The sequence below is a fragment of the Ursus americanus genome, chromosome 19 (assembly GCF_024610735.1).
Source record: "Ursus americanus isolate L20-20 chromosome 19, mUrsAme1.1.p, whole genome shotgun sequence".
Taxonomy (NCBI): Eukaryota; Metazoa; Chordata; class Mammalia; order Carnivora; family Ursidae; genus Ursus; species Ursus americanus.
Window position 1 is genome coordinate 45,599,939 of NC_142145.1, and position 13,529 is coordinate 45,613,467.

At 41.9% G+C, this 13,529-nt stretch overlaps 1 protein-coding gene across 5 annotated transcripts in view; it reads right to left on the reverse strand.

The window, feature by feature from the left end:
* LAMA3 (laminin subunit alpha 3) overlaps positions 1 to 13,529 on the reverse strand; it is a 254,952-nt gene that overhangs the window by 111,478 nt on the left and 129,945 nt on the right. For all 5 annotated transcript variants that reach the window (XM_045781833.2, XM_045781832.2, XM_045781831.2 and 2 more), the window contains 3 exons: positions 11,848 to 11,945; positions 11,203 to 11,356; positions 1,229 to 1,389 (listed from right to left, as the gene is read on the reverse strand). In XM_045781833.2, the coding sequence (XP_045637789.2) occupies positions 1,229 to 1,389; positions 11,203 to 11,356; positions 11,848 to 11,945 (413 nt within the window). The remainder of the gene's footprint in view (positions 1 to 1,228; positions 1,390 to 11,202; positions 11,357 to 11,847; positions 11,946 to 13,529) is intronic.

The following is a 13,529-nucleotide window of genomic DNA, read 5'->3' on the forward strand; positions in this document are numbered from 1 at the left end:
ATCCTGTGGAGCAGGGATCAAGAGAAGTAATCTGGACGGTGGAAGGTGGAAGGAGTCAGAGGGCTGAACCAGAGGGTGGGCAGGGTCTGGAGAAGCCCTGTCCCAGCCCTGTGGCCAACAGTCTCCAGGACTCGGGTGGTGAGGTGACCCACCCGCCTGGGAGTGTACATTCCAGTGGTTGCTGATGTCATCCACAGATGAAACTGCCATTTTCAGGTAATGACAGAACATTCTGGGGAATTTTTTTTTTGCCCCATCTGGTGCTCCTATTAAAACTCCAAATGCAAGTATAGTCTTTGTTTGTTTTTGTCATCACCCCAGAGAAAAGGGCTGATTAGATTTTTTAAAGATTCTTAAAAGAAGTCCTCACAATTTCCTTTTAGGGTCGCTGAGAGCATGATGTTAATTCAGTAACCATTTCATTAAGTCTCATAAAAGTTTCCATTCTGAGCTCCAAAAAGTAACACTTTTCATAAGTTCTTTTATTCATAAAACAGGGAAAATATCCAACTACTTCAGGTCATTTGGAGTTTGACAAAAAGCCATAGGTAAGTCGTGGAAACAAAATGTTTAAGGCCTTGGCCAAGAACTGGGTGGGTTCACCGCAGTTCTCCACCTGCTGTCTGAAAAGACGGACTCCCAGTGCCATTTATTATACAATTAATTTCGTGTTGAAAACACCCCTTGCACTGATTCTTTAATTCAAACATATTCTGGACATTTGCATAGATCTTGAAACAGTATGCAAAGAAAACAATGTTTAATAAATCTTTGTCAAAGTTCTTGGAAGACAGTAACTGAATCAGGGTGAATTTTTAAATCTTTGGTTAATTATTTTTCATCTCAAACATTAATTATTCCAGTCTCAGAAAGGCGTGTTGTGAAGGCAGTTTTGGCAGAGTCTTTTCTCTTTTTCCATGTGCCCATGGGCTCTGCCCAGCATTTGAGATGTGAGCACGGAGTTCCCTGCACTACCCAGGGTTGTGGTTGCTTCATGGGAATCTGAGTCAAAGTGGTGAGTGGAACACACAGCTTTTCAAGAAAATGCAACAGAGAAGCCTCCCAATACTACACTGGGGGGAACACCAGAAAGCACAGTTTCCTGCTTGTTTTCAAGATCAGCCTCAAAAAGGAAACAACTTTCCAATCCAGATAAAAGCCAAAGTTCCCAAAGCTGACCTCTTGATTGTTCCAGAACAAAGGAATCCCCTAGGACAGGACTGGTTACCTGTACTTGCAGCTGTAGATGTTCACCTGGCCTTCCAGGACAGACCCAGGGCTCTCCATGTGCACATCAACCACAGACAGCTGGTCTACTTCCGTGGCATACTCGACCACGACCACGTAGTTGCCCACCTGGGGGACCCGCAGCTGCAGATGCAGCTCCACCTGTCAGAGAGCCCGAGCACATGGACGTGAAATGTACTGGATGCAGTTACATGGGCAACAGTGAAACCAGGGCTGAGCAGACACCTGGAAATAGTTTTCTATGTCATCATAGTAAGAAACATAGTCCTCTAAGTAGGAATGCCAGAAAAAAATACAGGATGCACCATTAAATTTGAAATGCAGATAAACAACACACATAACTACTGTTTACCTGCAATTTAAATTTAACGGAACATTCATAGTTTTATTTTCTAAATCTGGCAACCCTACTTCAAGGGGCTTCTACTCCTTTCACCCATATATTTGCCTTGTTTCTCAAGGCAAAAGACACTCTAAAACTTGAGTAAAAAGGAATCTCCAATGGGTGATAAGAAGAATAGAAGTATGCCTTGAGGCTCTTTTGCTGTTCTTCAATTTAAAAAATGAGCTTAAAATTTTGTGGATGCAGATAATGGGAAGTGATACATGCACCCCATTCCTGGCACAATAACTAATGATAGTTTGGTTTCATACTTCCAAACCATTGTCCGTGTCTGAAAATGCACACGTATGTACCTCTTTTTTAAGAAAAACTGCTCATAGTAGGCAATCATGGATGCTTTTGTACCATCACGGCAGAACTGAGCAGCTCTCACAGTGTCCATACGACTCTCAAAGCCAAAAATATTTACTATCTGGCCTTTTATTCCCCCCCCCCAAAAAAACCCGCCCACATCTGGTTAGGAGCTTGGAGTCTGGAATCATACTGCCTCTAGCTGTGTGACTTTGAGCAAGTTACTAAATGTCTATATGCCTCAGTATTCTCCAGTGTACAAATGAAGATAACAATAATATCCACTTCTTAAAATTATTATGAGGATTAAATGAATTAATATATGAAGAACTCTTAGAAATGTGTTTGGCGGGACGCCTGGGTGGCTCAGTCGTTGAGCGTCTGCCTTCGGCTCAGGGCGTGATCCCGGCGTTCTGGGATCGAGACCCGCATCAGGCTCCTCCGCTGGGAGCCTGCTTCTTCCTCTCCCACTCCCCCTGCTTGTGTTCCCTCTCTCGCTGGCTATCTCTATCTCTGTCTAATAAATAATTAAAATCTTAAAAAGAAATGTGTTTGGCATGTCACAAACACTACATAAACACTGATGATTATAATTGTGATTATAATCTTTTGCCATGACTTGCTTTTTTTACTTAACAATATTTTCTCTGTTTATCACAGTACATGCAGATAAGCTTCATTTTCCCAATGGTTTCCTACCATTCCATAAAGTATGAGCATAAAATGATTTATTTAACTAATCCCCAATTGATGGACACTTAGGTTGTCTCTAATTTTCCCTATAACATATAAAGCTATATGATGATCCATCTATATATGCATCTATATATAGAGATGGATGCATATCCTCAGGCTAGTATTTCTGTAAGACTCCTAGAAGTAGAATTGCTGGGTCAAAGTATACATGCAGTCCGATGTTCACAGCAGCAATGTCCACAAAGACCAAACTGCGGAAGGAGCCAAGATGCCCTTCAATAGACAAATGGATAAAGAAGATGTGGTTCATACATACAATGGAATATTACTCAGCCATCAGAAAGGATGAATACCCACCATTTGCATCAGGATGGATGGAACTAAAGGGGATTATGCTATGTGAAATAAGTCAAGCAGAGAAAGCCAATGGTTTCACTCATATGTGGAACATAAGGAATAGCACAGAGGACCATAGGGGAAGGGAGGGAAAACTGAAGGGGGAGAAATCAGAGAGGGAGATGAACTGTGAGAGACTATGGACTCCAGGAAACAAACTGAGGGTTTCAGAGGGCAGGGGGGTGGGGGAAGAGGGTAGCTGGGTGATGGGTATTAGGGAGGGCATGTGTTGTGATGAGCACTGGGTATTACATGCAACTAATGAATCACTGAACACTGCATCAAAACTAATGATGTACTATATAGTGGCTACCTGAACATAATAATAAAAAAAACCCAAAGTATTTGTGCATATTGAATGTCTGAGCCAATATTAGAACTACATTCTGTAGCAGTTTAACCCCTTCATTCTGGAAGCTCAGGCCCAGCCAAACTTTACCACACTAATTAAAATCCTCCTGCCCCTTGCCTTCAGGAAATTCACATTTACTGTTCTCTCTGCACAGCCCTGAGCCACACAACTAATATTTTCCACAGTGATTTTTCTATCACTTATATAATAGAAAGACTTCCCTCAGGGGGGAAAAAAAGTGGATTATCCACACCACTTTTCCACTCTGTTACAGAGTGAAATATGGGTCCATGTGCAGAGGTTATTACCAGCATTTCTCCCCTGGGCATCTCCAACAAGGGTCTGTCTGTCTTCACCCACCATAAAACACACACAGGCCAATGATGTATTCACTTCTCTCCCAGAAGTTATTACTGGCTGCCAGTTTTATCACAGTACTCTATTATAAATTTCTATTGTTCTTTCCACTCTGAGTCCTATAGATTGATTTTTTGGAAGACTTGTAGGAAGGCTTCGGCATACATCTGTTGGTAAAAGTAGGTTTGGAGAAACTCAGATAAAAGACAAATGATGGCAAATAGAAATTTTACTATTTGCTGTTTGTTATCAGTTATTTATCTTAGTAAAAGGGAACTTTAACAGAACCAGTGTCAAACTGGAAGGATCCTTCTGGTTTTATGGCACAGAACTGCCCTCACCTAGTTATGAGTGTTTCAAGATTAAGACATTAAAGGTGGGCATATCAAATCTCATATCTGATGCTTACACAAAACTAAGAGGAATGATTAACATATCTGATGTCAAAATGAGTCTTCAAAATGATTTAGTCAACATATACTTATTAAACACCTCCTCTATGCCAGCTCGCCTGATGGGCATACAATGGGAAACAAGACAGATCTGGTCTTTATCCTCAGACAGACTTTAATCAAATACTTAGATAATAAGACCTACACAATGTGAAATTATATTTAGGACAAGTGTTCTGACTAGGTGCTCAGGGAGCTACCTGAGCTGGTCAGGAAGACTAGGGAAGGGGGGAGACTTCCTGAAGAAGCAACAACTTAGCTGAGTGCTGGAGGAAAAGGAACAGATAGACAGGCCCAACAGGAGGGAGGAGCATTCAGGCAGAGGAAACACCCTGCAGTAGGAGGTTGACCTATGACATACAGTGCTGTGGGGTAGCAGAGATGTAAGTCTGAGAGACTGAAGGCAGGCCACAGTGGCGATGAACAGAGAGCAAGAAAAGCTATGATAAAACTGGAAGGTAAGGGGGATAGCCTTAGAGACCATTAAAATCTTTTGTCTCTATTCTAAAAGCAATAAGATGTTATTACAATTTTCCAACTGTGTATGGATGAGGATGGGGTGAGAGGGTCAGTGATGATTAGATATTTCTATCAACATGAGTATGCTGACAATCATATGGAGTCAAGATTGGGAGATGCAATGGGCAAGAGCCAGGGTGAATGAGCCAATTAGGAGGTTACTGCAGAGATCCTTATGAAAGATGATTGTATATGGGGCAAGAAAGATACATGGAGAGAAGTAGAGACATGTAAGAAAAGTTTGGGATGTAGACTCAGAGATGGGTTGTCTTTGGTGAGAGAGGGAATGGAAGAAGTCATGGATGACCTGAAGGATTCTGATTTATACAATTAGATGGATGGTGGTACCATTTATTTAGGTAGGGACACTAAAATGTAATTTGAGATCCCTCTGAGACACCTAAGAAGTAATGTCAGGAAGGAAGTTGGCTATGCTGTTCTACATCTAAAAGGACAGGTAGGACAAGACGTACCAATCTGGTAGTTACCTGTGTAGAGTTGGTATCTAACCCAACAGGCATGGAGGAGGCTGCTTAGGGAGAGAACATAAAGTAAAAAGACAAAGGCTAAGACTGACCCTGAACAAATTCTACCTTTTAATGGCTAGACAGAGGTTGAGCTTGTAAATTATATTCTGAGAAAGCAGCCAGAGAGGTAGGAAGAGATCCAGAATACTCTTAAATTATGGAAAACAAGCTAAGAGAGCGTATTAACATGTAAGGGGTATTCAACAAGTATTGAAAGCTGCTGAGAAGCACAGATGAGGAATGAAAAATATCCACTGGATTTAGTGACAAGAACATCACTGGAAACCCTGGGAAAGAAAGAAAAGGTAAGTGGAAGGAAGGAAGAAAAGGGAATGGAAAGGAAGGGAAGGCAAGAGATGGGATGAAGGAAGGAAGAAAGGAAGAAAGCAAGCCAGCCAGACTGCTGTGGGTTGAAGTGTGAATGGAAGTGAAAGAATTAGAAACAGTGTATAATATAATAAAAAAATATTATTATATATATATATAAAAGAAACAGTGTAGAATTGTCTAATTCTTTGCAGAAGTTTGGTTGTGAAGGAGGGAAGAATTATGGCTGAGAGACTGTGGGAAGGGAAAGGAGGGTTTTAATTAAAAAGAGGATAGAAGTTAGCATTTTTAAAATGTGCTGGGGACTTCCAGTTCAGATGGCACAGTGAGTTCCCATTTTCTGCACCCCTTCTCTCCAAGAGACAGCAACTACGGATAAAATGTTTTAAAAGGAAAACAAAAAGATATGCTTGAGATTAAAAGTGGTGGAACATAAGTAAAAGAAAAACTCAAAATGCACTGGGTCTGAAGTCAGGGGCCTGTTGTCCTCCAGGTCTGGAAGCACGCTGTTTTGGTCGGCAGCTCAGCTCATGCGGAGTAAAGAAAACTAAAGTTGCCTCATGCTTTAGAAAACTAAAGAGGCTCATGTCAGATCCAGGCTCATTTTTTGAAGACAAAGATGAGAGTTCCCTCAAATCATGAAAAGCTGAAAAAGTTGCTGACAATCTGCCACTTGGGTTTCAGCATTACAAGAAGCTGTAGAATTTGGGAATCAAATATCAAAGATGCAGCCTCATAACCAAGAACTGAGTTAAGCCACCCACTGACTTGGCGTCTGAATCAGTGCTAACCTAGTATCACAGCAATAGAAGCAGCACATTGTCATGCTAGCCTCTGAGCTAATGGTAAGGAGGACTGGGAAGACGTTGCAAAACTGTGAGGCTGAAATGGGTATAAAGAAAAAGGGAGAGGATAAAAACCTTCCGTTCAAAATAAGCCAATAAGCCTGAAAAAAGATAAGCCTCCAAAACCCATAAAGAAATCTAATGTTAGAAACAGGCAACAATATTATTGATCAGAAGATGAGTTCAGTTCAGATGCAATGAATTTTAGGGGAGAGTCTGATAAAGACTTTAAAATGAATATCCTGATCCTTAATCTGAAATCTTCAAACTTGGAAAAGGAATTTTTTTTTTTGGATCTTGTTTGGTGGCAAAACCTAATCTCATCTAACCAATCATCACTTGGTGGCAAAATCTGACTTGAACTAAGTCTATGTAGGCAGTCTTCGTGTATTTCTCTTGGAGCGCCTATTCATGCTTTTCACTGGAGAAATATTAACATGTTTGGTTACAGGGTATTGGCCAGGACCCCCTGGAGATGATGTGTGTGTGTGTGTGTGTGTGTGTGTGCACAGAATCTTAAAAATTCAGAATTCTGAAACATACCTGCCTCCAAGGGCAGTAAGATACTCAAAAATATAAATGGAAGAGGAATCTCTTTAAAAAGTAAATAAAGTTATGAAACTGAATTGGCAGAAATAAACCAAGGAAAAGTAAATATAAGTAAGAGCCAATTAGAAATCTTTGAGATTAACAGTATAAATTAAACTGAATTAATAGGCTAGATAAAATACAGACTGGAGATAAAGAAACATTCATGTATTCTAAGGAAGTCTTGAGGAATTTACCCACAAAGCAGCACAAAGAGCCAAAGATATACAAAAATATGAAAGAGCCATTTGGAGGCTCCAAGACACACCCGGTCTGATTTCCAGAAAAGAAAAATGTAAGGAATGGAAGCAAAAATATACCTGAAGTGATAACATATGAGAATTTCCCAGGACGAAAGATGCGCACAGTCATTCTGAATGTGCACCTGAGGACTACATAGATAAATAAAAATAAATCTACACCTAAACACACCATAATGAAACTTTAGAATGTCACAAATAAAAGTCCATCCTAGGATTTCTGGTTAAACATAATGGATTAAACACTTGTATTTATTGATCTTCCCTCTCAGAACTCCACCAAAACTAGAGTCAGGTTTTTTTTTAAATCTTAAACCCACAAAGAAAAAGAGAGTGGGAAAGAGGAATAAAAACCCAACAGACCAGAGAAAGCAACAAAATTTTGGAAGCTGGAAAGCAGATGAATGTCAACTAATTAGACCAGAGAAAGCTGAAACCTAAGTGTCTGGGTGTGTGCAGGGCTGGGGTGAGGGTTGGAAGAAAAGATTGAAGAAATCTCCCAAAGCATAAACCAAGATCAAGAGATTGTAAATTTCGATTAAACATAAAGAAATAAATTATCAAAGAAATAACTCAAGAAAGTTTCCCAGAATGATGGATAGAAGTTTCCAGGCTAAAAGGCTGAGAACCCAGCACACTGGCTGAAACGTTACCTATATCAAGGCACGTTGTTATGAAATTTCAGAACACAAGAAATAAAGAAATGACCTCAAAGCGTTAAGAAAGGAAAACCTGATTGCAATCAAAGCACTGGGAACCACAATGTAACTTCTCAAGAACAGGACTTAGAGCTAGAAGTCGATGAGGAAACATTATCAAATTCTGGGGAGAAACAATTTCTAATCTAAAATCCTACATCTAAGCAAAGTAAAAAATCAAGATTGAGAGTAGAATAAAGATAGTTTTAGACATGCAAGTTCTCAACAACAAAAAAGTAGTTCCTATGTGGCCTTCCCCAGGAAGCCTCTGGAGGATATAATCTACCAAAATGAGGAAGCTAAATAAATAGATAGATAGATAGATAGATAGATAGATAGATAGATAGATAATAGATAGATAGATAGATAGATAGATACATAGATAGATACATAGATAGATAGATAAAGGAAGTTCCAATAGTCAGAAAAAAGAAGATTCAATACAACGAAGATAAAGAAGAGAATACCTAGGATGGTGGGTGTGGTGATGAAAAATCTCAGGAAATGGCTGTGCTTCAGGCTCAGAGACTATATTCCAGGGTGAAGAAGAGCCATGAAAGATTCCAGGAGCGATACCTCCAAGAAGAAATGGAGAAGAGAGAAAGGAAGAAAGGAAAGGAGAAGAGAGGGAGGGATGGTATGTGGTGTATTTGAATTAAGATGAAACTTACAATCTATCTGAAAGTCTGGGGAAAGGGTAAAAATAAAATTTCTAGACAACACAAGTTGGAGATTGGTTTACAATGGGTAAATAAGTCTGTGTCGTGTAAAAGAAGAGATCAGAATTACTGAATAATTTTAGACTTTGTTGGAAAATATACACTTAAGAACATATGTTAAAATATTAAGGGTAACCACTAAAATATCAGAAAACAATCTGTACCTATCAAACAAACAGAAAGATAGAGAAAACTGTCTCAGTCAAACAGAAGTAGGGGGCGCCTGGCTGGCTCAGGCAGTAGGGCACACTACTCTTGATCTCAGGGTCATGAGTTTGAGACCCATGTTGGGTCTAGAGCTTACTTAAAAAAAAAAAAAAAACAGAAGTAGGAAAATTATTTTTAAGAAGGTAAATTGAAATCTAGTTAACAGGTACAGCCGCTCTGGAAAACAGTGTGGAGTCTCCTCAAGAAGTTAAAAGCAGAGCTACTCTACAAACTGACAATTGCACTGCTAGATATTTATCCAAAGGATATAAACATAGTGATTCGAAGGGGGCACATGCATCCCAATGTTTATAACAGCAATGTCCACAACAGCCTAAATATGGAAAGAGCCCAGATGTCCATCAATGGATGAATGGATAGAGATGTGGTGTGTGTGTGTGTGTGTGTGTATATATATATATATTACAAGAGCCCCTCATGGATTATTTATTTAATAGTATCCATGAGGCAGCTACTATTGTTATCCCCATTTTGTATAGTAGTAAATACTAGAGAGATTTTACAGCTAGTCACTGATGACCCAAGACATGAAGGCAGGCAGTTCCACTCCAGAACCATCTTGACCATCACACTCCACATGGTTTCCAGAGGAGGGATTACTCTGCATTGCTCCAGGTGGCTAACGACCACCAAAAGTTAGCCTACCTCTAGAAGGTAGGCTACCTTCCTGCACTGATTTAAGTATTCAACAGAGGCTAAATGAATGTTTAATAAGGATAATTTAGAAAGGATTCCTTCACAGGAAGGGGAATCAAATGATTTCTAAGACCTCTTCTAAAGCCATTAGTCTTTGAATTTAAGCACAATGATCTAGCACAGCACTGTCCAATAGAACGTTCTGTGATAGCAAAAATACCCTATGATCTGTGTTTTCCAATAAGGTGGCCACTAGACATATGTGATTCTTGAGCACTTGAAATGTGGCTAGTGCAGTTGAGGAACTGGATGCTTAGCTCTACTTAGCTTTAATTAATTTTAATTTATATAGGCACATGGGCTAGTCACTGCTGGACTAGACAACACAAGTCTATAAGCATTTAGATAAAATGGTAAAACACACTGTTAAATAAAACTGGACAGCCCAGCGCTTAGTTTAATGCATCATGCAAATATGGCTCTGCCCAACACCTCAGTGCTATGGCTCGGGGCTAAATCAGAAGGACACTTCCTGATGAGTCATCAGCGTCATTTCCTGGAGACTGGCCCTTCTCAACAGCACCTGCCTGCTCTCTGGGGAACACACGCACACAGCTGTGTGTGTGCCCATTTATGTACGTATATGCATGTGTGTGTGTGCCCAGCATGGGTTGGGAGGGATAGAGCAGACTGCTAGAATGGAGTGGAAATGAAACCCTTAGTTTTTCTTTATGCATCTCTATATTGCTTTACTTGTTACAACAAGTATCCATACATTTTTTTTTTGCAAAACAAAAACTCTAATAAAATAAAATGAAATGAAGACTAAAGAAATATCCTTAAAATCCTATAATAGCTACCCTGGAAATGTTAGCAATATCGTTTACAAAAAGGTACACATCTAAACATTCAGTGAGAATTAATACCATATATGTTATCAGTATACACATTGAAGCACGAACTTTTGCCTCAAAGGTACAAAACAGAGAATGCTGTAGAAAGTCAGGAACGGAAATACAGTAAAGGGAAATTTTTCCTCAGTGTCTTTATTGTGAGGTGTTGCTTTGTGTGTTCCTAGTGTTGATACACAGGACTTCTAACCCAAGTCTTAAATCAGTAGAGTCTTGAATTGTTTGGAGGCTTACAAAACTCAGGAAAGAAAAGCGATGCCCAAACCTGTAGTAACCTGTCCTCTAAGCCATGAGGGAGGTGCCTTGGGATGAAGCAGTTCCAGATTCTGAGCTCAAAGAAATCAGCCCTTACAAACTGCTTAGCCTGAGGGGCTGAACAGTCAGTGAGCATTGCATCCATTTAGGGTAAGCTGTGTAGTATCTGGAGGCCTTCTAGAAAGATCTTGCCCTGAATCAGGTAGAGCAGGACACACCCTTTTAAGTCTAGGGAATAAAAAGGAGAGGCTTCTGTGATTGCCCACGTTCCCTGCCCTGTCTAGAAAGTGCCCGAAGACGAACCCTCCTATGCTCCGTGTGGCCTACCGCCCAGCCACAACCTGGATCAGAGAACTCAGTATACCTATAATTAACACTGCTGAGAAATTCTTCCAGGTTCCCCTGAATTTGAGAGGCAACTGCGGCCAAGGGTTTTCAGCAGACACAGACGGGAGGTAGTAATAGCTTTGACAGTAAATAAAAGGCTGCCCCACCTCTGTCCCACTGAGGTCCGCCATGACTGGGTGCGCGGGGGTGGGCTGCCTCACTGCCAAGGGTCTTGGCTCCCCGTCAAGCAGGAAGTGTCTGGCCTCACAAGCCAGGGCACAGGGGAATCGGGTCACTGGCAAATGCTGGTAAAGCAAGCAACTTCAACAACAACAACAAAACACAACAGTTACAACCGAGAACAAAACACAGCATCAAAGTGCATCCCCAAAGGACTCTTTCCATTCCATGCACTCATCGCTCCCTCAACAAATTCCTACCACGGGCCTGCAGTAGGAATCGGGTGGTAAATGGTCATCTGCGTAAAGAATGAAAAAAGGAAAGGTCCATAAACCCGGGTTCTATGTTAAGCCCTCCCCTCAGCAGAGGCACGACTCTGAGGGCATTACTTGGTCAAGCGGCCGCATTTCCACAGCCTAGAGGGTGGGCGTCTCTCTAAAGGCCGGCCACCGGGTGCAAAGTGCTTTGTGATTCTTGTACCTAAGACAGTTGACGGCCTCAGAGAGAAACCACAGTTAAATAATTATCCAACGCATCTTGCCGTGGTCGGGAGGCTGAGGCCTCTCTCAAATCCCTGCGCCACAGCTTCCCAATTCAGAGGAGCCCGATGGCGCCCCGCTGCCCGTACTAACTTCTCCCGCGGGGGTCCCGAGTCGGCGCACGGCTGGGTGACCGGCAGCTGCAGGGAGGACGCCTCATAGTAGTCCCTGGGAAGCAGCACCAGGTAGTCCTAGCGAACGAAGACCAAGAGGACAATTACTCATATGACGGTGGCCCTTCTTGAGTGATCAAGCCGGCAAGCATGCCAGCGAGGTTAGTAATAACCGGGTGAAGCTCGCTAAGTCACACTCTCCACAGCAGCTGCTTGGTTCTGCGCCCTGACTCCCCAAAACGCACAGAGCACCTCGCAGCACGTGCTTCAAGCATCGGAGACAAGCGTCTCAGGCTGAACGTTTTTGTATTCCAAACTCGGGGGCTGGGGGGAAATGCCTGGGTGGCTCAGTCGGTGAAGCGTCTGCCTTAGGCTCCGGTCATGATCCCAGGGTCCTGGGATCGAGTCCCCCATGGGGCTCCCTGTTCAGCGGGGAACATGCGTCTCCCTCTGCCGGCAGCTCCCCCTACCCCCGCTTGTGCGCGCGCTCTCTCTCTCTCTCAAATAAATAAATAAAATCTTGATTTTAAAAAAAACTTGGGGAAATTTTACCCTCGCTTCTGGATTGTGTATAAATTCAAAACTAAACAAAGATAATAAACTATCAACTGATAATCTGGTCCTTTGAAGTCCCGGTTGCTTCCATCACCACACATCGGAACGCTGAATTGCTGGTCGCGTATTATGGCTTTTTATTCCCACAGCAAAGCAACGCTCGCCTGGCGTGGTATAAAACATGATGTTTTGTGATCCTGGTGAATCACAGGCTGAAACTGGCTGACCGCCTGTCCTAGGAGATGAGAGGAAGAACGTGTTCCACGGAGTGTGCCAAAGGAATCCCACGGCGAAAATGCAGCTAAACAGCTCTTCAGGAAAGAGCAGACCTCCAGGTTTCTGAGATGCTGATGGTTTGACAGCTTAAGAGCAATGCTGGCATCACCGCCTGTGTGCAGAGGCAAGGAAGGGGGATGTCTGCCACAACTCTGAAGAGACTCATACACCGACCATCAGGCTTTTCCTCTCTTCAGGGCCCTTATCGTGTCTATAATGGAGAAGAAGAGAAATGCATGGAGAGGAAAAGTAGCAGATGGTGGCCTAGGGGGCTCCGTGGTCTACCACCGGGGGCTCACTACCCCAGTGGGCTTTAATGTAACAGTGGTTATTGTTCTCTTACTGAGTTTCCTTAGGTGGGGACTGTAGCTCCTCATTGCTTTATGGTCCCATAGATCCTAGAACAGTAAAGGTTGATAGTAGGTGTTCAATAAAATATCTCTGGAGAAAACAGGATCATAACATGGAAGCATATATAGGAGTCGCCATACAACAGCACTGACTGAACGTCATGAAGCATCTTCCAGGCCCGTGGAGTAACATAATGACCTTCTTTCTTTCCATTGATCCAACTTCGTACCCATCATTGGCACCTATGGGATTTTCCCTGTCCTCATGTCTAATGGCTATGAAAAATGCTACAACTTTTATAAAGCAACAAAGCTTTCTACCAAGAAGATGCAAGAAAAATAGGGAGCGAATGAATAGCATAAACTGTCACATTATCCTCATAAGATCCCAGATTTGGAAAGGACCTATCTACGTAAACACTGTCCCTATCACAGGGAAGAGGCAACTGAGGCAGGCTTGGAGTTAAAGAACTTGCTTAAG